The 25,574-nt window shown below is 37.4% G+C and overlaps 1 protein-coding gene across 1 annotated transcript in view; it reads left to right on the top strand.

Moving 5' to 3' along the window:
- PREP (prolyl endopeptidase) overlaps positions 1-25,574 on the top strand; it is an 83,367-nt gene that overhangs the window by 29,133 nt on the left and 28,660 nt on the right. Inside the window, exons 8-10 of the mRNA XM_056487077.1 lie at positions 9,286-9,477; positions 18,028-18,225; positions 21,079-21,182. Coding sequence (XP_056343052.1) covers positions 9,286-9,477; positions 18,028-18,225; positions 21,079-21,182 — 494 coding nt within the window. The remainder of the gene's footprint in view (positions 1-9,285; positions 9,478-18,027; positions 18,226-21,078; positions 21,183-25,574) is intronic.

The raw sequence follows: 25,574 nt of genomic DNA, 5'->3' as shown, positions 1-25,574 counted from the left end.
ACCTTCCTGCACAGCATCAGTTGTTGCTTCTTTTTGCATATACTGCCTTTAAATAATAAGTGAGGTGCTAATGATGTCACCAAAGACTCTCTGGAAGAGAAAACATTATATTAGTTCTGTTGTACTGAAGGAAGTTGTGTTCTGTGCATTCATTGATTGCTTGTGTATTTCTCAGAGTGTGATTCAGTGGATGTTAACTTGCCCTGTGTTGAGTGGGAAATCATCTTAGTCTCTGAATGGAGATCACATCTAATAAATGAGAGTAGACTATTTATAAATGTTCAGGAAACTTAACTTGTCTATTCCTATATCTGAAAATTTAGGTGTGTTGATGGATCTTCCCCCCTTACTATATGTCATGATACTTTTGTCAACAGCTGTAGATTAATCAGATTTGCAGTGCTGTCTCTTGTGATATTCCTTGTCAGATTGTTTTCCTCAGAAGAAAATCTACACAGCAGTGTTTCTGTTCCTTTCCATGAACAGTACAGGGAGCATCTGAGCATCTTTTCTGCCTCCCAGATTAGATAAAATATTCTTCATGCTTCCCTTCCCCCCTTCACAGGGTTTTTACTGTGTACAGACTGAGTAATTTTCCTTTTCAAATGTTCAGGTTGTTTGCTAGGTTTTTAAGCAGGCCATTGTGAACTACTTGTGCCAAGAGTGCTCCTTTTTAGAACAGAAAATCACTGTGGTAAGTAACCTATGACAAGTATGTAGTGACTTAATTTTAATGGGGATTTTAAATTACTCTGAAAAGGTAAGAGATTTGGGGACATATTGTTTCCCTTCCTCCCCTACTACCATAGGCTTCTTGCGAATCTCACCAGATTAACCCAGTTTATGGCATAGTTTTTGTGACAAAACTCTGTGTTAGGAATGGCTGGGTTTACCAATTAGAATTTTATTTTGCAGCTTAACCAAACAGACATTTTAAAAGATTTTTATCTCATAACAGTCTTTTGCAAATACTCCATTTCTCAAGACCTGTGGTCACAATTCACAGTGTTGTGGCAAGACAGTGCTGTGAAAAGATCCCACTGGGAGAAGACAATTGGCTGCTCTTTAAGCTTTTGGGGTAACTTCCTTGCTGTACCCTGTTTCAAGTAACTGTGGATATGGGAGCTCTTCCCTTTGTGCTTGCCTCTTTAGTTCCTTGTGGCGTGAGGTTTAGAAGGATCAAGGACAAAGTTGTGGAATTCTTGTTCGGATTTGACCACTCTGTCCAACAATTGGTATGACTTAACTTTGCTTTTTGAATCAGTAGCAGGAGGGTGGTGCCTGTTGGGTCAGGAAGGACAGCACTGTGGGTTCATGGCCAGAAGATTATTCCCTCATTCAATACTCCAGATTTCCCTACTTGCTAAGCTGCTAGTAGGCTTTTCAACTCTTGGCTTCTGTAACAAACATTTAAATTGACCTAGTTCTTGGTATACCTGAAAATGCCTCATAGTAGCCAAATAGCTGGATACACAGTAATCAAGCAATTATTTACTAGCAAACCTTGTTGTACGTCTTATCAAACCCCAAAAACCAAAAAAACCCACAAAAAACCTAACCCACAAAAAAAAAAAAAAAAAAAAAAATCAAAACAAAAAAAAAACCAACCAAACCACAAAAACAGTGGGTTTTTTTTATTTAGCATGTCTCTTCATGCTTCTGTTCCTGGTAATAATTTTGTTTTTCCCTTTTCTTGAGAAATAAGATTGCTTCTTTTTGATTAGATTGTCAGCCTTGACTGTTTACTCTTTTGAATATGTGATTTGATGCTATGAAGAAGGAATTTAGCACCAATCTGTTGGTACACAGCAAGAAATAAATGAAAGCTATTTAATCACCCTTGGCTGTGAACTTAGACCAGCATGACATGGCCTATTGGTTTTGTTGAAGTTGTCCTTAATATTGACCTTTATTTTGTATTGTGATAGCAGCTAGGAAGCCTAAGGAAAAAATCAGGATCCTCTTGTGAACACTACAGAACTGTTTTATGAGTTTCTGACTCAGAGCTCTGGGTAGAGCCCCACTTTGCTCTTCCTGAGGGACCTGAAGCATGAGAGCAGAGGGAAAAAAGAAGGGATATAAACCCAGCATGAGGAGCAGAAATGGTGGATCTTCTTATGACTTTTGGGTGTGTAGAAACATAGCTTTAATGAAAAGCTGCAGTGATTTCTGGAATGCAAAAAGCTGAGGGGGTTGGCTAATTGGAAAGCACACCTGAGTTGTTGGATTGGAAGGGAAACTAAACACAGGTTTGTTTTTAATAGGAGGTACAGGGGCTTTCTGGAGAGAGAGCAGTGCTAGGGACTCTTACGCTTGGGTGCTGGGCTGCCTTGGAGGTTGGTGCTTTGTGTCTGATTGGAACAGTGAGGTGGTGGGAGGACACAAACAGGGGAATAGGAGCTAGTGAAAAATACTTGAGAACCACTGGCTTGAAAAGATGTGATAAAAATGGAGCAAACACAGAAGTTCACAGCTTGCTGCTAGTTGCTTAGTCATTGTCAGCTGGAACTGCTTTTTACTAGACTGCCAGAGAAAGGTTGAAAGAAAGAATTGAAGAGCAAGGCTATCAGTCAGAAGTTTTTTAAACTTTGTTTCTTTGTTTAGAATGCTGTTCTTCCCCCACCACCCCGCACTAAAAAGGCATGTATGTGACTTGAGGGCAGGTGGAAAAAGGTAACATTCTTCCACTTCAGTGTTGAAAATAGGATTGTTTGGCCTTTTGTATTTTAGTTTAGTCTTGAAATATATCAGGCTCTCTTAATAAATAAATAAGCAATGAACAGTGCTATATACAGTAACATCAAAAGGATGAATCAGTATGTGCTGTGTAGCCTGAAATAGTGGATCAGAGCCTTTGCAATGAAAATGAACAAGAGACAGTGAGCTGTAGACATCAGCTATAAAGTGGAATGTGGTGAGAGGGAGAATACTCTTCCATGTTTTGTAAAATATTTCTGTGATTGAAGGAACTTTTTTAAAGTTTCAAAAATGAATATCAAAACAAGGCTGCTGTATCCTAACTAATGGGGAGGAAAAAAAGTCTTGAAAAATATGAGGAAGGATCAACAATAGAGTGTTAATGAAAAATGTTTAATATCCCTTAAATGTCAACTTCAAAGAGTTTTGCTTTCACTGTATTTTTAAAATTTATTTATTATACATAAATATAAGTATAAGTATAAATACATATTTTATATGTATTCATTTTTGGAGGCAAATTATTAGCAATAAAAGTAACTAAAATTAGTGACAAATCACTATGGGGTGTCATCTGTTTGAATTTCTGTTAGGCCTTTGACGTGATCTGCCACAGTATCTGTCTCTCTTAATTGGAGAGAGATGAATTTGATGGGCAGATTGTTGGGTGCGTGAGGTCTTGATGGATGATCACATCCAGAGGATAGTGGTCCACAGTGTCCCAATGGCCACGGGTGACAAGTGTCTGTGGTCCAGTTGGACCATATGTACTCAGGGGTCCCGTACTGGGAGCAGTGCTGCACAGACAAGGGGATCGAGTGCACCTCCAGCAAATCTGCAGACATCACCAAGCTGAGTGGTGCTTCACACCTGAAGGACAGGATACCCTATAGATGGACCTGGACAGGCTCATGAACTTCCATAGGGTCAAGTGCAAAGTGCTGCACCTGTGTTGGGGTAACTCCTTTTATCAATGCAAGCTGCAGGATGAAGGGATTGAGAGCAGCCCTGCTGGGTCTGAGAAGGATTTGGTATTGGTGGATGAGAGGCTGGGCATGACCCAGCAATGTGCACTCACAGCCCAGATAGCCAGTGGTGTCCTGGGCTGCATCCAAACCAGCAGGATGAGGGAGGGGATTCTGTGCCTCTGCCATGCTCATGAAAGCCCATCTGGAACTCTGCATCCAGCTCTGGGGACCCCAGCACAAAGCGCACACTGACCTGTTGGAGCAGGCCCAGAGGAGGCCAAGATGAAGCTCAGAAGACTGGAGCACTTCTCCTATGAGGAAAGGCTGAAAGAGGTGTGGTTGTTCAGCCTGGAGAACAGAAGGCTTTAGGGAGATTTTTACCCATTCCTGGAAAAGTTCAGGTGGAATGGGACTTTGAGCAAGTTGGATCTAGTTGAAGATGTCTCTGCTCATTGCAAGAGGATTGGCGTAGATGATCCTTAAAGATCCTTTCAAATGCAGACTATTCTATGAAATTAAATAGCTTGCTCTTAATTTGAGCAAGGACATAATGCTTTAACTCTCGGACTGGACATTACCTTTACAAGTCACAAAATCATAGAATGTTGAGGGATTGGAATGGGTCTTAAAGACCATCCAGACCCAACCCTACATGCCATGAGCAGGGTCATCTCCCATTAGACCAGGTTACTCAAAGCCTTATTCAAGCTGGCTTTGAACACTACCAGGGTAAATAGTATTCATAATGAAATTATTTTTTAGACGAGATATTTGTGCTTTTATCTGTTTATAGTAGATAAAGTGTAGTGTGAGGGAGAGAGATTACCTTTGATGCCTGCTTTTCTTTGCTATGTTCTACTGTCTGAGGGCATGAGCTATAACTCTCTCAAAATGAATCATATATTCTCTTCTCCTATCTCTTGAGTGATTATCCCAGTGGAAGTAAAATTGGAGCCTTGAAACTGATTGAGAAATGTCTGTTCATAAAAGTGCTTGATTTCTTTCTTCTGGATTAATCTTTGAATATATCTTGACACGTCTGAACTTTTTAACTCAAAGGAATGAATATTGCTTCCATCCATTTATTTATATTTTAGATGGCAAATTTATTAACTTTCCATGATCACTGAGTAGCTGTCATCCATCATCTGCAAAATGAGTGGTGCCCTCTCAATACAAATACAAAAGTTGTACTCCTTTCAGGAACATCTTAACATCTCCTTTACAGTATTTCCTCACTCAGATGTTTATAAGTTAAGTCAGGTCCCAACACATCGAGAGATCTTGCTTTTAAAGAGAGTCCAAATTGTTTAAAAATCTCTCTTGCCTTTGGAGACCAGAGTGAGGCAATTAAATATTTGTGTCTTTGAAGAAAAAAGAGGGAAAATCCCCTGAGTTATTTTCCCTAGTTGCCTTGCTCAGAACAGGGGCATGAGAGCAAGCTGAGTATTGCACAATTCAAAAAGAAATCAGATTCTGATGGGGAGGTAGATGTCTGAGTGAAGAGCTCTGCTATTCAGTTCCCAGAATATGTTATGAACGTGCCACAGGGGCCCTGATGCTGTGCATCAGGAGATTATCTGTCTTCTATTGGATGTAAAACCCAGTGTGGATTAGTACTGTGAAGCACCATAAGAGGTTGCCTAGAGAGGTTGTGGATGCCCCATCCCTGGAGGTATTCAAATCTGGGTTGGACAGGGCTTTAAGCACCTGGTCTAGTGGAATGTGACCCTATCCATGGCACTAGATGGCTTTTAAGATCCCTTCGAACCCAAATCAAATCATTCTGTGATTCTTTGAAAATCTAGGAGGTAAAAAACAATCATCTTTCCTTGGGTAGAAATTTATTTACTTAATGCGTGTACTGTAATAAAATGCGGCGTTGTTCTTTGGGTTAGAAAGCCTGTCCTATTGTAATGAGCCAAGCCTCCTGAGCTTTCTCAGCACTCCCCCATCTCTAGAAAAGCTGTCTTACAAAAAATGACAAAACAGAGTGGAATTTATAGAGATGAGCATTTATATCTTCACCTGATAATTTTGACTGTTAGAGCACATGAAAAAAGGCCAAATGCAAGTGTTTGCCTCTTGAAAACTTTTTTCCCCAGTGTCAGATAACCCTGCCATTAAACCCTGTCTCTCCAGTAAGCACAGACAAGAGGTTATTTGCCATTAATTGATTGTTTGGCCTCTCTGTGAAACATGAAATATTGAAGTATAAAGAAGATTTCATGAAGTGATTAACAGTGACTCTCAGTCACTCTATCCTTTCTGTCTAAAGGTGATTGGTAACAATTGTAATAATTCATGCTCTTATCAATTTGTTCAAATTAGCTTTTCCTTCTCTTGTAGTTAGCATCGTTCAGTTACAGACCTGTTTTATCACCCAGAGCTCTCAGCAGACCATGGAATATTTTACTATGTTCAGATGCCAGTACAAGATTGAGGGCTTATTTTGTGATGCTTACTAAAACAATTTCTCTCTTGATCTTCTCTGCATCCAAAAACTTTGTCTAAAAATTCTGTCTGTAACTGAATGTTGTTTCTGTCTTTTGCAGAAGCCTAGCTCTGTAGGATTATGATTTTGTGGTGTGTGGCATGCCTTTATTGTCCACTGAATTCTACCTGCAGTTTCTATTATAATGCAGTTATGGGATGATGAATAACAATGATTGGTATAAAACATAAAGGCAAAAACCATCTGTATCTTTTCAGCAATGTGTTTTAATAGAAGGACTGGCAGAGGAAAGGATTAGGGTATAGCAGCAGTATACAGGAGACTGTCATGCTTTTCCTGTACATAATAAATCTGTCTCATTATATGCTTATGTGGACTAAACAGAAGTTTTCAGAGTAGCCTTAGACCACAAATGCCACTTCTCAGTAATTCTTTTCAAAGACACGTGTTCTCAGAGGGCTGCTGGTTAAACCTGTAAATGTCTTACCAAGATCCCGTTCTCCAGTTCTTTTCTCATCCTTCACCTTGTATTTCAAGTACTTTTTGAAGTCATAACTTAGAGATGTACTTTTTTTTCTTACTGAGGGGCAAGGCCAGAGTGCTTGACATAGGGGCAGCGCCATGCTAGTGAACTGTATGGGCCTGCCCCTTCCTCACTGGGGAGAAATGGTGTCTGTCCCCATCATCTTCATATTAGTGCCCAGTGAACTGCCTGTGTTTGTCATCAGGTTGTTATTTCTAGCCCAAAGGAGAAGGCTGAACAGGAGGATCTGAAGTAATGCTAGAACATACCTTTGAGTCACAGCCACAACTAGGTCACCTGCAACCAGCCATGAAGAGGCATCCTCTTATGGCTGATGTCTGTGTCATTGCAGAGGATTTCTTCCCCTCACTGGAGACCTGCAGCACATACCCTGTGCAGCAGTGATGTGTCTGAGGTAAGGGCTGCCTGTAGCTGCCTCATTACAGCCTCTGATCCTGGATTAGATGCTGGCACATTTAACAGTGATTTAGAGGTAATTCATCTGCAATATTTGTCTTCTAAGGACTACATAAAAGCCACTTTAATAAGATGGATGCTCTTGTTTTTGTAAACAAATAAGTGTGCCCCTGCAGAGCATCAGCTCTCTCACTTTTTTACTACCTGCTCATTTAGGAGTGGATGAATGAGTTGCAAGGAAATAAATTCCTAGGGTTAAATTATTGTCTTTTTTCTTCATGGAATCCAGGTTCTGTTGCACTCATGGAGACTACAACTATTATGCACATTTACCATTAAAAAAGTGGAGCTTTTCAACAGTCTGGCAATTTCTTTTTATGAAGTCTTGTGCTTCACTGTGATGGTTTTATTCTGCCAGATACCAGTATTGTTATGGTGTTATTCTGCAGTTAAAGTTTTTATTTTTTAAAGTGCCTGTGCATATGACTTGGGATCTTGAAATAGTTTCACTGGTGTTTATCAGCATTCACTGAAGGCTGGATTTGCTTTGCTTTTGCTGGGCATTAAAGCAGGTTTTCTCTGTGGAACTCACAGCAGCTGGAGTGATTTAGCAAGATTTTTTTTCAATATGCAATCTCTTGAGAAGGGCAAAACTTTGGATCTCAGGAAAAAACAAAATTTAAGGAGCAATGTATTCACTATTAAGTTGACTAGATTGTCTGGAAAGTTTGTGTTACAGCAGTACACAAAGTAGAATTTAATCACTTTGCATGAAGAGACAGGAAGGTTTTCTTTCAACTAAAACAGCAATTAAGAGATACAAACTTTATGAATGTACTAGGCCTGACTATGCTCTGTTATTACATCTAATGGGTTTAAAATTACCTTAGTCATCTCACTACTTCCTCAATTATTCTTCTTTTAAATTTTCAATAATTACAGCTTGGCTATGATCTACTTGTATTATTCTACTCAGCTTTTAATATTATAAAATAAGCTGAAATGGTTTTTTTATTGATACAAGTGTAGCATTATAGAGTTTCACAAACAGATTTATGAACAGTTTGTTTATACTTAAAAGCAAAGACCCAACCTGTAGCTTTAGGAAAGGGCAGACAATGCACTAAATATTACTTTAAGATATAAGATCTTTAGTTTCCCATATGAATAAGGATTCTGATTTTTCAGTGTAGCTAATGTATGATGCTTGCAATAGGAAGTTTGGATGATAGGTTGGGCTGTAGATATAACTAGTACATCACATATCTTATCTAGCTTTGCTGCTTTTTCTTTCTACTAGCCTCTCAACCTATTGCAAAACAGGAACGTGTGAATAAAAAGCAGTGGAGTCTTAAAATCCTATCTTCAGGTTGAGTCAATACTACACACTCTGTACCACAGTCTAAAACTGGGGTAATTCATTTTTGAGAGAAGTCAACTTCTTATACCGAGTGTGGTATTCTAGGGGTTTGATAGGCAAAATGCAATTTCATTCTTCAGAAACCCAGATGTTTTTGCTTACTGTAGTTGTCCTTTGGTGGTGACAGATTTCTGCCAAACAGCAGTTCAAGACTGTTGCTTCTGAGGTGAAAGGGAAATTCCTCATGTTGAAATTTATTGTAGTCATTCCAATAGCATCATTTCTATTCTGTGGGAAGTTCTGGGCTTTTAAGGAGAATGGAAAACTTTCCATTCCAAGTAAAATTTTTTTTCAGGAACTAAAATCCCCAAACATTTCTTTATAATTAAATAGTAATTTTGGAAAAGCTGTTAAAAATAAAATTGCACTGGAAAGCTTAGTGCAATCTTTCAACTCAGCTGCAGCCCTTCATTCTAAGTCTGTAGAAGGGGCACTTGTGAACTCCCTTGACGAGAACCTGATGTGCTTGGTGGCGCTGGCTTCACCAAGCGTGGCAAACATCTGAGCTCTTAGGAAAGCTGGTGAAACACCAGCCATAATTCTGTCAATAGTTTGCTAGAAATTCCTCCAAACCAGTTATGTAAAATGTCTGTGAAATGGCGTTTTTCCACTGCAGCCTATTGATCTGGAGCATTCTTCAAAAATCCTTAGTACCTGGTGCACATTCTGGCCTTTCCATGGCTGTGCTGCTTCTGGTCACCACCATTGTTCAAGAAAGAGCCTACAGCAATTGTCAGGGAGGCCTTGCCCTCAGGTGTTGAAAGGTTTTGTCTGAGGAATTGACATTCTATGTTTGATCTTGCAGGAATTCTTCAGTGGGTGAAGCTGATAGATAACTTTGAGGCTGAGTACGAGTATGTCACCAATGAAGGAACAGTGTTCACTTTCAAGACAAACCGCCATTCTCCAAATTATCGGTTAATCAACATTGACTTCAGTGATCCAGACGAATCCAAATGGAAAGTTCTCGTCCCTGAACATGAAAAAGATGTTCTAGGTAAGAGTTCATGTCAAGTTAAAGACATTAGGTTCTGCTTTTTCCAAATTAATTCAGTAATTAGTCCATTGAATGATCTTTTACAGACTTTCTTGCTTTTTTCCTGTGTTTAAACTTTGTTTAGGATTTGCAATTAAAAGACTTGCTGAGATACACGCAATTCAAAATATCCTTTTTTCTTTTTCCAACGTCCTGTGTGGCCCTAGTGAAGTTACTTCATCTGTCCTTGTTTTAATTCTTTGTTTGTAGGAAATAAGGGGAAAGTATTTTCCTTCTTCATGTCAGTGAAATAAATGTTTACTTGACAGTCAGAGATTACAAGAAGAGGGACTTCATAAGCAGAAGGAAGGGAAATAGTAAATCTGACAGTACTGAAGCATGTTTCGAACAGAATTGGTCAGAATTTGAGACAGGATTTCTTCTGTTCCTGGAATAAGAGGAATAAACAATATGTAAAAAAAGCCTCAGGAAAATATAAGGGCATGGAATTATCAAAGTATAGAAGCAAGTTCAAAACATAAATCTTTGGTTTTGATATAATTAAAATAAAGGTGTATTTTTTAATCCGATTGTTTTGCAGAAAGTTCTATGGAAGCTTAGGATTAGTTTCAGATAATACAGAAGAACCTCCTCTGGGCTGTTTTTTGACAGATGCCTAGTGTACTATTATGTGGTTTCCTCTCCATACACTACAAGATACAATTATGATTTATCTGACTAATGTAATTAGTTTTTCAAAAATACTCTGAATTTTTTATTAACCAATTTTTATACAAATTCCCTCATGCTTACTACTTTTCCAGTGAAGAGCTGCTTTGTAGAATGAGTAGAATTCTCTTTGTATATATGATCAGATATGTGCATAAACAGTAACTTCTGTCTTTCCTCACTGGGACAAACCTATTTTACTACCATTTCAAAGTCATCTTAAGGCTTTTTTGTCACTTAAAAGAAAGTCTTTATTTCTCTCTGCAGTTCACAATGTGTCCTGTGTGATTTCTACCACAGCCTAGATGTCCCCAGTGTGACATAAATGTTGGTTCTGAACATACTCAGAATCATAGTGATGTTGCAAATGACTGGGGTCTAGAATATTGAGAGACTTTTGGTGCATAGAAATGTAGCAAATTAGAGCCTGATGAAACACAAATCTTTTCTTAAGATTGGGAACTGTTTGAATCAGGAGCAACCTGCATCTTAAATGAAGTATATTTCAAGTCTTAAGCAGAGAATTAATAATAGATATAAGTGAAAAATTGCTTACAAGTCTTAATTTTGGTCATGTGCAAATTCACTGACAATGTGTTAAGCTATGCTTAAGTCACAAGGAGCAGCAGTTTATAAAGTGGAACCAAATTGAAGAATTGGCTTGGACATGGTGAATATATAAACAGAATGGGACAGAAACGTGTAACTGATACGAAATGTGGTTGCCATGTGTGAATTTACCTGGAAAGTGGTCTAGGCAGCCAAAGGAGCTTTGACCAGTGGCTCTGTAAGCACTGATTATCTATTCCTTTCCAGTAAGATAAATGCCAGATCTGCTCTTCCCTTACACTGTGGTATTTAGGTCAATACCATTTTGGTTTCATTCTAAAGGCAAAGTCGTAATGAGTTCATGTTCATGCACAAGCAAAAAAAAAATTAATGCATGCAACATTCATTTAATGGCTTATACATGACAACCCTGACAGTACAGACTTAACAAGAACTGCACTAAAAAAAATGAAAGGTCAGATGAATGGGTTTGCTGAGGACACTGGCCTATAGACTGTAAACCCAACTGGCATTCAGCTCATAAACATCTGAAAGCAAACATAATCTGTCATATAAAACCATCAGGGTGACTTTCAGGAATATGTTGTGTGTCATTAATATTTCACTGTAGTAGAATGTGAAGCCAGAACAGGCAATCAGAAGTCTACTTCTCTCTTTAGCTTTTTGGAGCAGTATGTAAAGAAATTGGATTAAACTAATAAATGAAAGAGTGTCCATAAGAAGATAAGTTTTAATTAGATCTTAATAAATCCATAGTAGATCTTTCAATAAAGTAAATTTAAATTGTTCAGTTGCTTCTTTGTTACAGACACTTAGCACCAAGATATGGGAGTTTTATCATGTTCAGGAAGTTGTATAAATAAATAAATAAATAATTAATAAATAAAAAAACCTCACTCCTTTGCTTCATGTAAACATCAAGCAAGCCAGTCTCCATGTTAGGCTTTTTTAGTAATCCCAAGTTTGTTAAGGAAGATGTAATTACAGCAATGACAGTTAATAATTCATTCCTAAAAACCTTTTAGTCAAGTGAATTTGATTTGTGTGATAAAGAGATGACAGTGTAATGAGGCTTCTTCTGCAAAGGTTAAGACAGAGGGTGATTCAGAGGGTAAATGGGTATTGCTACTTGTCCAGTTTTACTAATGTGTGGGAGTGACTTTAAAAAGATGTAATTTAGCTGAGTTAGTATTTCTTTATAAGCATTATAGTTAGTGATATCCTAAGTCACAAATGTGTTTTATTAGGATATATGGATCCTATGCTGGTGTGACGTGCCTAGAAGCCATAGCCTGCTCATATCTGTGTCTTAAATTCAATTTGATTTCATAAAAGCTGCAGTTACAGAAATAGATTTATTTACAAATAAATTCAGGATTAAGAATTAAGAATCTCTTTCAGTGTCCATCACTGGCATAAAGAGATGTTCCACAAAGTATCATTGTATTTTTATAAAGGTGCTAGAGCTAATACAATCTAACCAAGAAATAAACACACATGCCCACGTGGTGGTATTAATGTCATTTGGTTTCCTCAACATATTCTTTAAGATAGACTTTTCTATTGACGTTGACCCTTTCATTTTTTCAAGAACTGTTTATAAATGAGATGATTTGGGAAATAAAAGGAAAATCAAGTATTTCCCTCAGTGAGGTTGTACACTTCATTTTAACAACTGTCAGCAGGGATTTTACATAGAGATGAGGTAAATTTAGATCTCTACTCTGTGTGCTGAGGGGAAGGAATAAATGACAGCTATTTTAAAATGAAATTGAAGAGGGTGCCTCAGAGCATATTGTAGTATGATCTCATTTCCTTCCCTTTGGTGTTTGTTTATAAATTGTTAGTTTTAATTTTCAGGGAGTCTGAAATAAAACCACAAGAGAGATTCACATCTGACATAGAACTTGTTCTTTAAATATCCTCTTAGCTGCAAGAAGCCTGTTGTATTGAAGGACATCTATGAAAACCTAAATGCAGACTGACCATAACAGACCTGCAGCCCTAATTCTAAGGCACAGGATAAACTGCTGGGTTTAGAAGGTGAAATGATTCTTTCTGAGAACTTTGACATCCCCCACTGCACCCAAAGTGCTCAGTACTGGTAGAGCAGAGCAACTGGAGATCAGCAGTTAGTACCCAGCCCTTCCCTTGTGGCAGTGAAAAGCAGAATAGACCTCCTAGTAAGGAGGGCTGAGAAATAAGACATATTCCTCCCTGTGTTGTAGAGGAGGAGAGGATGTTAAACAGTGCCTTGAACCTCAGTTGACAATTTAACAAGCAGAGGCAAAGCTAGCAATGCTCCCTGTACCTTGTACACGTCTGCACACCTAAACTCACTGCATGTAAAATGTTTCCCTTCCCTCAGCTACAATTCCCAAGTGGAAAACGGTATTTTTGTTTATACCTTTAACCTGCTAATTAATTCATAAATGCTTAGGAGATGGGGAGGGGAGTTACTGCAGCTGAAAATTGTGTTTTGGCACTGGAGTGAAGCCAGAAGGGAAAGTCTGGAAGGAGCACCAAATCCTTGACTTGTTGAAATTGGATGAAGCTTTCCCATTAACTTTAGTATGGCAGGCTGCCACTGAGGATGAGGTCTCAGTGAGAGGTAATATATATACTATATGTATTGTGAGGGCTTGTCAGCATTTACTGAAACATTTCAGAATTATTCATGTTTTATTCTGTAAATTGCTTGTGCTTTACCTTCAGGTCTACTTTTAAGTAGCCTTGAGTGATGATTACAGGTCATTCTAATTGAGATCAGCATTGGTACCTGGTAATCTGCAGAGACACTGAAGTTTATAGTCACTGTCTGTGATGACCAAAAAAGCCACCATGACCTTCCAGGTCTGTCTTGCAGCTGCAGCTTTGGCTGTCCATTGAAATACATTAATTATTCTCACTCAACAACACATGCATTGAGTGGACACATAAGCACAGCGCACATCAAGTAACTCAGCAATTCCTGCTGAAGCTGTATGGCTGCTTGGCTCTTCTAGCATGGTGTGTTCTCCATCAGCATTTCAGCCTGCATCTGTCAAAGCATGTTTGTACATTCAGACACTCCACATGCTGTAGTTACTGCTGCAGAAAGGAAAGGTCAAAGCTGTTTTACATCATTAAGGTCATTGCCACAGATGGTTAATGTGAGGATTTGACCCTTTTTTCCCCTGAAACAATTTCAAAAAGTTGCTGATAGCAACATTGAAGGTGCCAAGTTAGTGGCTTTGTGACTAATGACAGCTGTCAAAATAAAAAAATCAACTTTTGGAAAGTAGCAGTATATGAATTTCTGGAAGATTGAACTAGAAGTTCTAGACACAGTTGAGCTCAGTTTTCTATGCCTTGTTAAGAAGTGTATCTCCTCTAGCCCAGATTTGGCTATTGAAGAATTGTGTGTAACCTATTGTACTCACCAAAGTGGTCACTGTACTCTTCAGAGAGAACTGGCCATTACCAAGCATAATTCTTCACACCTGCTTTCAGCTCCAAGTGTGTTCATCTCTCTTTGATGCCTGAAGCAAGATGCTCAGGTTGGAGGCAACCTCTTAGTGTTTATTGTGTAGTAATATAAATCCAGTGCCTGATGAATGTTGGAAGTAGGTAGGTTGATAAATTTAGCTGTAACCAGAAGATTAACTGCTGTGTTCATTGGTATTAACTGAAAATAAACTGACCTATATTGGGGACAGGTTTCAGATAGATAGCGTTTTAAAAAACACCACTTGTGTGCGTGAAACTGCTCAGCAAGCAACTGACAGTATCCCAGAACTGGGTATCCAAAATAAATGGTTCAGCTGCACTCTAAAGGTGCTTATTTCTTCTCCCCATTTGTCTATAAAGGGTGCCTACAGCAGTGGTGTCAGGCTCAGACAGGAGACTTGAAATCATGCCGTCTTAAAAATTTCTAGGAAATATAGAGGCATGCAGGATGCATCCTGCAATGCAAGGGCAAAACCAAAAGGTTGGCTGCTAATGCAACACACTCAACAGTATCTGTGGTTCTCAGTGCTGAGCATGAGAATAACAGAGACTCAGCTTGAAGCTTGCAGTCAAAAAATAGCTCTTGTTAATAATTCAGCATTGTTTTAGCTTGCTGTGTATATATATGTGTTGGTTCTTGATGTCTTTTTCTGGTCTTTGAAGTCTGCTTCAATGTTTTGCTCTTTTTTGATTTTTGCATTTCTTTGTAGCTCCCATTACAGTAAGTTTTGGAGGCATTTAGCAATGCACCAAAAACAATTATAATACAGGTACTGTACACAGAAGCTGTGTTCCTAAATCTTGTGAAATGTTTTAAAAACATTTTGCATTGGCTTCTTCTCTGTTATCTTCACCTGAAAGCATCTAATTTGTAAACCAAAGAGGTTGATGGAAAGTTGATATTGCTGCTTCCTAGGCAAGTTCCTTAGTAGCAGAAATCCCCACATAAGCCAGCAGCCTTACTCCTGAGCAATTGAATCTTTTTAATAAAAAGTGTAATACTTCTTCATAAATATATAAGTCAAAGTAATAATGTACATCCGCTCTTAATGAAAAAATTTATTAAGCTGAACTGTTTAATTAAATAATTAATAAGGAATTAAAGCATCACCACAACATAATTTTAAAATAAAAACCCCTTAATTTTTTTGCTAAGGCAAAGCTACATATAATACGCATTTTAAGCTGATCTGAAAGTGTTTATAATACATTTTATGAAGCATTTTTTAAGAAATTTTGAGAGTAAAACTGGGCATTTTAATTATAGATGTTGCTGAGAATACCAGTGGAGTTCATGGGATCTCCTACTCATTGCAGAGGCAGTAATTCTGCATGCAAAAAAGGTGTGTTATTGTTGGGATGCTAACTTCTAAATTGATATTTTATGTTAATAAACCACTTAAAAATGGAAAATTGGTGGAGTGAGAATGTTAAAAATATTTTAAATTATTACACATTTTTCTTATGTATACAGGCAAAAATGATTCTATATTTCAGAATACATAATTGAATAGAATTATTAACTTGCAATGTTTATTATGTTGTCCAGCCTCACTTAAGAAATTTTTGCCACCCTAGAGCTAAAATTACACATCAGTTACTAATTTATAAACAGTGTCATGTTATGCTGTGCCTTATTATTTCAGGTCATGGCTGAAATTTCAGTTAGTGTTCTCTGGGACTTTGGTTAGAAAATTCCCACATTTAGACTAGAAGCTCATGAGGGAGTTGGAAAGTTTGAGGGTAAAAAAAAAGGTGAATGGTAGTGTTTGGGAAGAAGGGAGTAGTAAAGCTTTCTTTAGGTGTTTATGAAACATGACTTCATATGTCTGGAAAGATAAGTATTACATTTCACTGGTCCTTCAGAAACAATCTAAAAGAATCTGAACGTCTTTGAGCTCTAGGGGGTCATGACAGACCTGAACTCTATATGAAAGCATATAGGATGCTTCCAGAATCATGAGTTTTGACCCTCAATTCAAAAAAACTTGTTATCCTTAATGAAAGGGGCACATCATACAACTCAGAACTTTTATTCTGGGACCTGAATATGCAAAGATGCATTTATAAGACTGTCTTCTTTATTACTCTGAATTCAAATTATTTTGTTTTACAGGACTTTGAGGAAACTGGAAAGAGCTATTAAGATGTGAATAACATAAAATGGCGTAAAACTGAAATTCCATCAATTTTTATATGCTTGTGTTCTGACATTTTTTCCTCCAATGTTGTCACATTAAACTCTCCCTCTCACAGTGCTACTTTGGCATTACAGTGTACCTCTGTCAGTCCTGCCTCAGATTTCTTGCTCATTTGGTTCCATCTTCTCATTCTTTGCTTCCAGCAGATAAAGAAAGCCATTGTCCAACACTGGTATTTTTCCCATTATTTAGACTTCCAGTCTGAGTTGTCAGAGAAGAAGTTGTAGTTGGAAGAGAATAAGAATCACCTCCTCACCTAGTCTTACAAACAAATGAAAATGTCCCATATTACCTCCTTAGGATATTTTCTTTAATTTTTAACTTTGCTTGTATTTTGTCTTGCTTGTATTCAAATTGTGAATTAATGAGATGTTAAAATACTTTTGTTGCAAAGTAATTTCTTAAATGACAGAAATACTGAGAAAGATTAAGATGTTTTAATCTCTCTCCTGTCTGTATGAGTAAATAAATATACTTGTCACTAGAGATCTAAAGCCAATGGCACAGGAGAAAATATGTTACATGATATATCATTGATGAACTGGAGCTCCAAAGAGTTTCTGCACTTTACAGGCTATAGAGATGGAGATTGAGAGATAGCAGAAACATAGAGATTTTTAGAAATTGCCAGCCTAGATATTTTATTTTAATTAGTTTTATTTTTCTGAAGTCCAGTTGAAAAATTAGCATGCCATGAAGTAAAGGTTCACCTATGTCTAGTAATTATTCCAAGGAACAAACTCAGGATGGGAAAAGTTTTGGGGAGCAGAAGCTCTCATTCCTGCACAGCTACACAGACAGGGTGGGACTAGAACTAGGACTGCCAGGAGAGAGAAAAAGGCAATATACCTCTGCAGAGGGATTTGTTCCTGGATCCTTTGCTGGATTGAGTTCACTGTACTGCATCCTGTTCCTGTTACCTTACAGTCTCAAGAATGCTGTTTAGCAACATTAGCATCTTAAATAAGCACATGGGGATTTTTTTAATGGCATGATGAGATTAGTGACCCCAGAATAGCCCTTCTCTTACACCCTTGCTTGCTTACAAGAATAGTCTCTTGATTACTTCAGCAATAGAACCAAGTACCTAGTAAGAACCAAGAACCTAGTAATGTCTAGGTTCTATACCTCAATGTGCAATACAGGATCACATCTTTTTTTCCTTATGAGTTTAGTTTGAATATAAATCATAATGATTGTTTTGATTTTCATGAATTTCCATAACTGGCAAAAGATAAATGTTTTGCTTGGGTTATGCATTGAAATATGTGATATTTAAGAGCAGTATTGATCTATAAATATCCCAAATGCATAAACATATTGACTAAGCAATTCTTTATTCCTGTGTCTGCATAAATTAACTTTAAGCAGCATGGTTAATGCATTTCCAGAGAATGTCAGATTTTATTTTGGGTTCATTTACAAAGATTTAGGAGTTAAAGGCAGTGTGTGTCAGAAATTTTGCTGCATGCGTTTAGGTATGCTAAAGCATTTTAGGATCAGAAGATGTCTGATTGTTTTCTTTCTTACGTTTTTTAATTGTATTTTCCATGGCTTTGTTTTTCTTTTCCATGCTGTGTAGAATGGGTTGCTTGTGTGAAGTCCAATTTCCTGGTTTTGTGCTACCTGCATGATGTGAAGAATATCCTGCAGCTTCATGATCTAGCTACTGGTGCACATCTCAAGACTTTTCCCCTAGAAGTTGGTAGTATTGTGGGATATAGTGGCCAAAAGAAGGACACTGAAATATTCTACCAGTTTACTTCCTTTTTATCTCCAGGTAAGATTTTTTTATCTCATGTTATTGCTCCTTTTCCTGAGAACAGTTTCTTTCTCATTTTCTGTAGTTTAGTAGTTATTTGGTACATTGGTATAAAACTGCTTCCACCCATACTAGCAGTGATTGTGCACATAAAAATGTATGAGTCTTTGATTCATCAAGACTAAATAATGTGCCTACTAGTATTTGAAACACCTGCATTAAGACTCAAGACTGGCTTGTATTGGAGATAAAATTTTAGCATTCTCACAGTTCTTGCTTCATACAGCAAGATAGAATGTGAAAAATTCAGTAAAAGATAATTGTTAATGTGTTTTATGTGATTTTTTTTTAATCACAACTTTAAATAACATTAATAAAAGTTACAGAAATTGTTCTCTGACAATTTTATGATTAATTGATGCATAGCCTTATTTGAGCATCCTTACTATCTGTCCTTACAGTACTTGGTGCTGTGGATCACTGTAGAAAATTTCTTTATACAGTCCTGCAAAGCTGGAGCTGTCCAAAGCATTATATAATACAGGTGTGGCAAAACAGTAGATATTCTAGGATTTTGTATAGGAAGGGAGTTTCTACACGACTTGTCAATCTACTATATGACAAGAAAATAGATTTACTGTTCACTCTTTTATTTGCTACTTCTTTACAACTCAATCAATCAATACTTATACAAGACAGGATTCAAATATGAAGGGGCAGATAGGTTTCAGGATCTTTATCTTTTAGTAAGATTTTGTATCATAAGGGAATAAAAAATATTCTTATAGCATCTGACCTATGATTTTGCTTGTTTCAGTTAGAGCACAGTAATGTTACATTATAAAAGAGCTGTAAAATCCTTTAGATAAGTTTGCTGGTTTTGCTAGAAAGGATTATGTCAAATTATAAAAATTAGGTTTCAATCTTAGCAAATCAGAAGTGTGAGGAATTGCATATTATCTTACTGTTTACATAAAAAGAAATATGATATATTTTCAGTTCCTCTTTTAAACAATATTCAGATTGTTGCAGCCGCTGCTGCTGGTGAGTAGCTTGAGGACACTCTTGCATTTATCTCTAACATCATCCAGCTTGATGGTTCATAGTTCACTTGCCCACACTGTGGGCCAGAAGTTGCCAGTTTTACAGGCCTGCACTATTTGTCTCAGCTGAGCCAGTAGTCTCTGCAGCTGCTAAAAATGTGTAGGGGGAAGAGGCCAGATCTGTTTTAGCCTGTGGCTTTCCAGCTGGCCAGCAATAGCTGCTCTTACTGCCTGCTGGTTGCTTAGGCAGATTGGTTTTCTCCTTTTCATTCATTTGCTTAGCATCTACAAAGAATTCACTATAGCACAGCTCTGTTAACTCGGGCAGAGTGACCTGGAATCTGGAAGAAAAAGGGAAGGTAAGAAATGTAGGCAGACTGCATGAGGATAAGGAAACAATGAGGAAAGCAGACCAGAGGGGTAATTTTTAGGTAGGTTTATGGATCCTTTTTAGTTTGTGTGCAGCCTCCATTCACCTTATCAGTGGAATAATCATATAAAAGGTATGGGGCTGATCCTTGGTTAACCTTGATATTCCTATTTACTACTGGAAATGAATAGAATTTGCACCTGTATTAAGTTGGACTATTCTTTTTTTCTAATAAAAAACAAATTAACATACTCATATTTAATACTTACAACAAAATAGTAAATATCTATATGAAATAATGAATAAAGCCATTCTAAACCCATATATATTGACACCGTAAAATAATTTTTGTTATTCCCTGAAAAATATGGTTATCCTTGCTGTCCACTCTAGTCAGATGCTTAGGTGACCACTCTGGCATTTTGCATTTATTTAGCACCCAGCAAAACAGTTACAAATATTACAATGTAAAGGACTTACTGCCATACCTTGTAGTGTTCTTTTCTGTAATATATGTTCCAAATTTTGCAGGGACCAGCTTGTTGTAGAGGAGAACAACAAAGATAATTAACACTCAAATTAGTTTATGTATCCCATGTAGTGCAGCCATGAATATTAGGATTTTTTATGCAAACCTGATAGTCATGTTGTATGACACATATTCAAATGTTATTGGGGTTGAATGACAGGAAATACATTTTATAGTTTAAATGCAAAATTATTCTTGGCTAATTGCACATCTGTGTAGTGTCTACATGGCTGCATTCCCTGTGATTCGGCCTCTGCTGCAACCTAGAAGTTTTATACTGTTTATAGACATAAGTTTTCTCATGTGCACAATCCTTTGGAAATCATACATACAACTCAAGTGAAGTTGTCTTCAAAGCTGCAGAATCAGGATGTAAAAGAAATTACTCAAGACCAGATTTTGTTCAGTTTCATAGGTAACCTGTGCTAGTCTGCCACAATTTCAAGTGGGTGTTTAGCTCTTTCTGTTATCTGGGCCCTTTGAGTTTTAATTTCAACTATTTTATCACAAGGAGAAAATTGTTTATCTCGGTGAAATTCTTGATATATTTATTCTCAGTCTGGTGGGTCTAAAAGGGAGTGTTTTAAATTTGTCTTTACATTTCTTTTTTTCAAAATTATTGTTCTCAATAAGTCCTTTCTAACTTTATGTAAACGTTTTTTTCCTATTTTGCTTAAGCCCCCTAGCTTTGTGTGAGTGGTGAAAATTACTCTTTTTGCACAGAAAGCCTTTACACCTTCACTAGATGAAATGCATATATGTAAGTGTTAAACTGTATTATAAATTAAAAAATGTGTCCAGAACTACTGTTTTTCACCCTGCTGAATTACTTTTACCATTCATGACTTCATCACCGTGATTTAACTGGCATCTTTTTAATGGTGGATATATACTAAGCTGATAAGCTTGCATTGCATTCTGTATTTTAGGTATTATATATCACTGTGATCTGACCAAAGAGGAACTGGAGCCAAGAGTTTTCCGAGAAGTGACTGTTAAAGGATTTGATCCTTCGGTTTACCAAACAATTCAGGTAATAAACATGAACCATGCTGTCTTGCTCTAATCACCTATGCAACAGCTCAAGATAATTGGACTTGGCTGTTGGTGAGGAGACTTGCTTTAGAACCATGCTTTGGTTTTGATATGGAATACTGTTGTAGATGCTCTAAAGGCTCAGACGAGTAGCTCAGTGTAGTAACATGGAGACTCCTTTAAAGGTGCCTATTACACACAGTGAAGGTGTATAAGAATTTGCTAAATTTAAGGTTTATAAGGTTAAGAGAAATTACTTGATTAATTAATGTGGTTTAGGTTGAAAAAGACCTTTTAAGAGCAAATCCAGCCGTAAACCTGATATTCCCAAGTCCATCACTAAATGTGTCATTAAGTCTTTTAAAAACATTCAGGGATGGTGATTCAACCAAAATCATTAGGGGTCTAGAAAAACAGTCATTATATTGGGGTACTTAGCATATTTAACTTGCAATTTCTAGAATAAATATTGGAGGGTGGATTCATTTTTTTATATGTAGGATTTTTTAATCTTCTCACTAAGAGTAAGAATGGAAGAGAGGCTTTTTCTTTCTAAGACAAAGGCATAACAACATCTAGTGCCAAAAGCGGAACTTAAATAAGCTTAGCCTACAAAAATGTGAAATTATGTAGAAGGTAAGCAACATGAAGCCATGTGACAACATGGCTTGGAGTCTTCAAAAAGGGATTAAATACTTCTCTTAATATCTTATTTTTAATTTTGCCTCTAACACACGCACAAGGCACATTCTCTAAAAGCGTAAAGATAGTAGTATGTATACATGAGGTATTGTAAACAGCCCCATCTGTTTGTCTCTGCATCTCCAGACAAAAATAGGAGTGTGGTAGAGAAAAATTTGCTGGAAATGTTCTCACAGAGAATGCATTTTTGCTGCTTCACTCAAATTCATTAAGGGACTTCCTCAGGATAACTTTAGGGCAGAGTGAGCTGGATAAGAAAAAGAAAACTATTCTCTTTATGAAAGAACTTGGTACAGTTGTAATGCTGCCATCAGCACCAGAAGGATAATAATGAAGCACAAATACCCATGTAATTAAAAAGGGCATAGAAGAGGTTGCTGTAAATTAGAAATAATGTTTTTTTCTAGTAAATCAAATTTTATAAAATAGATGTCTGGAAAAATAAAATCTTGTTTTACACTTAAATCAATTGCATGCTAAATTAAGGTAAAGTAGAACAGTAATACAAGTAATTTCAAGGAGGAAGCATGCTCTTGGAAGCCTTTACTTTGTAAAGCAGTGGCAGAGATTCACTGCTAGGCTATAATGTGGTGGAAGTCAGTATCACTGTTTCTGGTTTTCTTCTTACTTCGCTCCTGCTCAGTTCCAGCTCTAGGGAAATGTGACCTGTGTAGTTACACTGGGATCAGTGCTTATAAAGAGCACTCTTGACTCACCAGCCATCCAGTTTTGCCTTATACTAACAAATCATCTCACTATGGCAGCCTCTTGGAAATTAGTTTTTTATATCTTTCATTCATTCCATGGAGAAGTCTCAGTTGAGCTATAAAAAAGGCTGTTTGTCAAGGCCAGGGCAGGGACTGCCTGCTCAAGTTTGTAGTAACTGAGCCTGTCGGTGGTGCATAGGTCATATGGACTCCAGTCTTTGTTTCCATTTGTGTGGTCCCACTTAGAGCCTTGATGGTGCTTCTGCTTCGAGGAGGGAAAGAGGATAGAAGGATCTCAAAGCAAGGTATAAAAGGCTGTCAACCTAGATGAATATATAACCATTTCAAAACACAGGCAACATTGCAGGGAATTATGAAAAAAATCAAAAATAAGAATGTAAGAAATACACTGAAAGTAGGCAAACCTCGATTATTATAGGAGAATGAACAATGCTGCAGAATCTCTTTAATAATTTTAATTTCCATTAGAATTACTAAGTAGTAAAGGATAATGTTTCTGACTGTCCTAATCCATGTCCTTAATGAAAGGCAGGTCTCTTACCAAGGTTCTTTCTTTATTCTCATATACTTGAAGAAATACCTACTAATACTGGCAATCTTCCCAGCTTTGCTGTGTAGCATATATGAAACTGTGATGAGTTGTACTTTAACAGTCTTTGAATATAACTGAGTCAAGATTTGAACTGAAATATAAGGTGTCATGTATATGAAACCTGAATTAATGTCAATTGGAAAATTACCACAATGCCTGTTTTTTGGTCTTTCAAATCCAATCTACAGTATTGGGTATATGTTGTAAAGTGCAAAGGTGGACTAGTGATAAAGTTCACTACACTGAGAAAATTTGTGGTAGAGCTGCTGCTTTTTTTGTATCTAGGGTTAAGATCTTAAACTTTGAGAGCCCAAACTAAGAACAAATTAGCCAACTTGCACTGAAGGGAGAACTTTCAGCATACCTGACTTGCACCAGAGTGAGAGCATGTGACACCCTGCAAGTACACAGTCTAATTCATTGTGCTGTAGCTTATGCTTATGCCCTTACCTTGAAAGATTCTGTGACCTTCAAGAAAAAGTCAAACTGTTTAAAGTGCTTGCCACATATCAAAAATTTATCCTGGCTGCTTTTGTTAAATGGTACATTAAGTTGCATTAATTACTCTTCCTCTGCCAAGCAGTTCTTGAAATTTGGTTTTGCTTCCTTGCATACTTCCATCTATCACAATGACAGACTTTTTCAGGAAATAGCTTCAGGTGGGCTTTACAAAAGGAAAAAACACTTTTGCAGGAACCTAAAAGCAACACTTGCCCTAAGATGTTTACTATGTTAATAATCAACTGTTGCTTTAAATAAAAAGCCTTTATTTTATCTCTGTAAAGTTGCCAACTATGTTCTTATATGCTTCTCCATGTTAGCACCTCACAGTGACACTTAATCATGGATAAACGGTCTTCTGGTGTGGCTCACAGCTCACCTACTTTTAGGCTGATGTGTAGGCTTTTAAGTGTTAAAATTACAGCAATAAAAGTGTTGATTGGCTCCTTTTACCATTCTTTGAATACCATCCAGTACTTAAAATACTTTGAGATGAACCAAAAATAGATGTTGCTATTGACAGATGCACTTTGGATTAGCTCTTGCAGAAGGTGAAATTCATAACGCAGCTTGGTTTTACAACTTTGTTTGATTAAAAAAGCAGCTGCTATTTAGATATTGAGACACAGATGCAAGAAGCCCAGGTATTAAAAAAGATATTTTTCTTTGGGCTGGAATGAATTTCCACCTTTCTTTTGCAGAAATTACTTTTGCAGGTGAAGTAATTTTCATGAAAATTTTATTATTTTCTTGCTCAGTCTTTCACTCCCATCACCAAGCCCTTGCAGTACAGATCTCAAGTTATGAGGCATTGATAGGGAAAATTTGTCTGTAGTCATTCTCATTCCAAGTGGAACTTTACACCATACAGTTTGGCACAGTGATTAATGTCTGCTTCAGGAAAATACAACACTGAGAGAAGATGAGTCAGTCATGAGCTTGATTGGCAGAGAAACTTGTGCACAGCACCTGCCCATGCTATTCCTGGATCTTGCTGTTGCCAGTGGTATCATTCCATTAGCATTAGATTCCCTCATTAATATAAAAATAACAGAGGAAAGCAGTGTTCTCTGAAAACTGTAGTAAGCTCAACCTGCTAAGCAATGCATGTGCTGAGACTATAATTATCTCTATTTTTTTCAATGTGCTTATAGAGATGGTCTTAACGTCATTTTTTTCCCCCTTACCCACATATATATCATAGAATCAAATAATGGTTTGAGTTTGAAGGGATTTCAAAGATCATCAAGTTCCAACCACACTGCCATGGGCAGACATCTACCACTAGACCAGGTTGCTCAAAGTCACATCCATCCTGGTCTTGAACACTCCAAGAATCGTTCATCTGCATCTTGTCTGCGTAACCTGTTGCAGTGCCTCACCATCCTCACAGTGAAGAATTTATTCATACTCTCTCATCTAGACCTTCCCCTGTGCAGTTTAAATGGATTTCCTTTTGTTCTATTGCAATATGCCTTTATGAAAAGTTCCTCTCCTGTTCTTTTATAGGACCCTCTTAGGTACTGAAAGGCCACAATTAGGCTACCCCAAGAGCCTTCTCCAGGCTGAACAACCCCAACTTTCTCAGACTGTCTTCAAGGAGGGGTGTTTCAGCTCTCTGATCATCTTTGTGTGTCCCCTCTGGGCCTGCTCTGACAAGTCAGTGTATTGGGCACCCAGAGCTGCATTCAGTGCTCCAGATGGGGCCTCACCAGAATGAAGTGGCCATGCTTCTTTAGATGCAGCCCTGGACACAGTTGGCTTTCTGAGCTGTGAGTGCATGTTCCTGGGACACATTGAGTGTCTGGTCAAGCAGCACCCCCAAATATTTCTCCTCAGGGCTGCTCTCAGTCCATTTTCACCCAGC

Source organism: Oenanthe melanoleuca, chromosome 3 (assembly GCF_029582105.1).
Source record: "Oenanthe melanoleuca isolate GR-GAL-2019-014 chromosome 3, OMel1.0, whole genome shotgun sequence".
NCBI lineage: Eukaryota > Metazoa > Chordata > Aves > Passeriformes > Muscicapidae > Oenanthe > Oenanthe melanoleuca.
The sequence above is the reverse complement of the archived record's forward strand: the minus strand, read 5'-3'. Positions and strand labels throughout refer to the sequence as shown.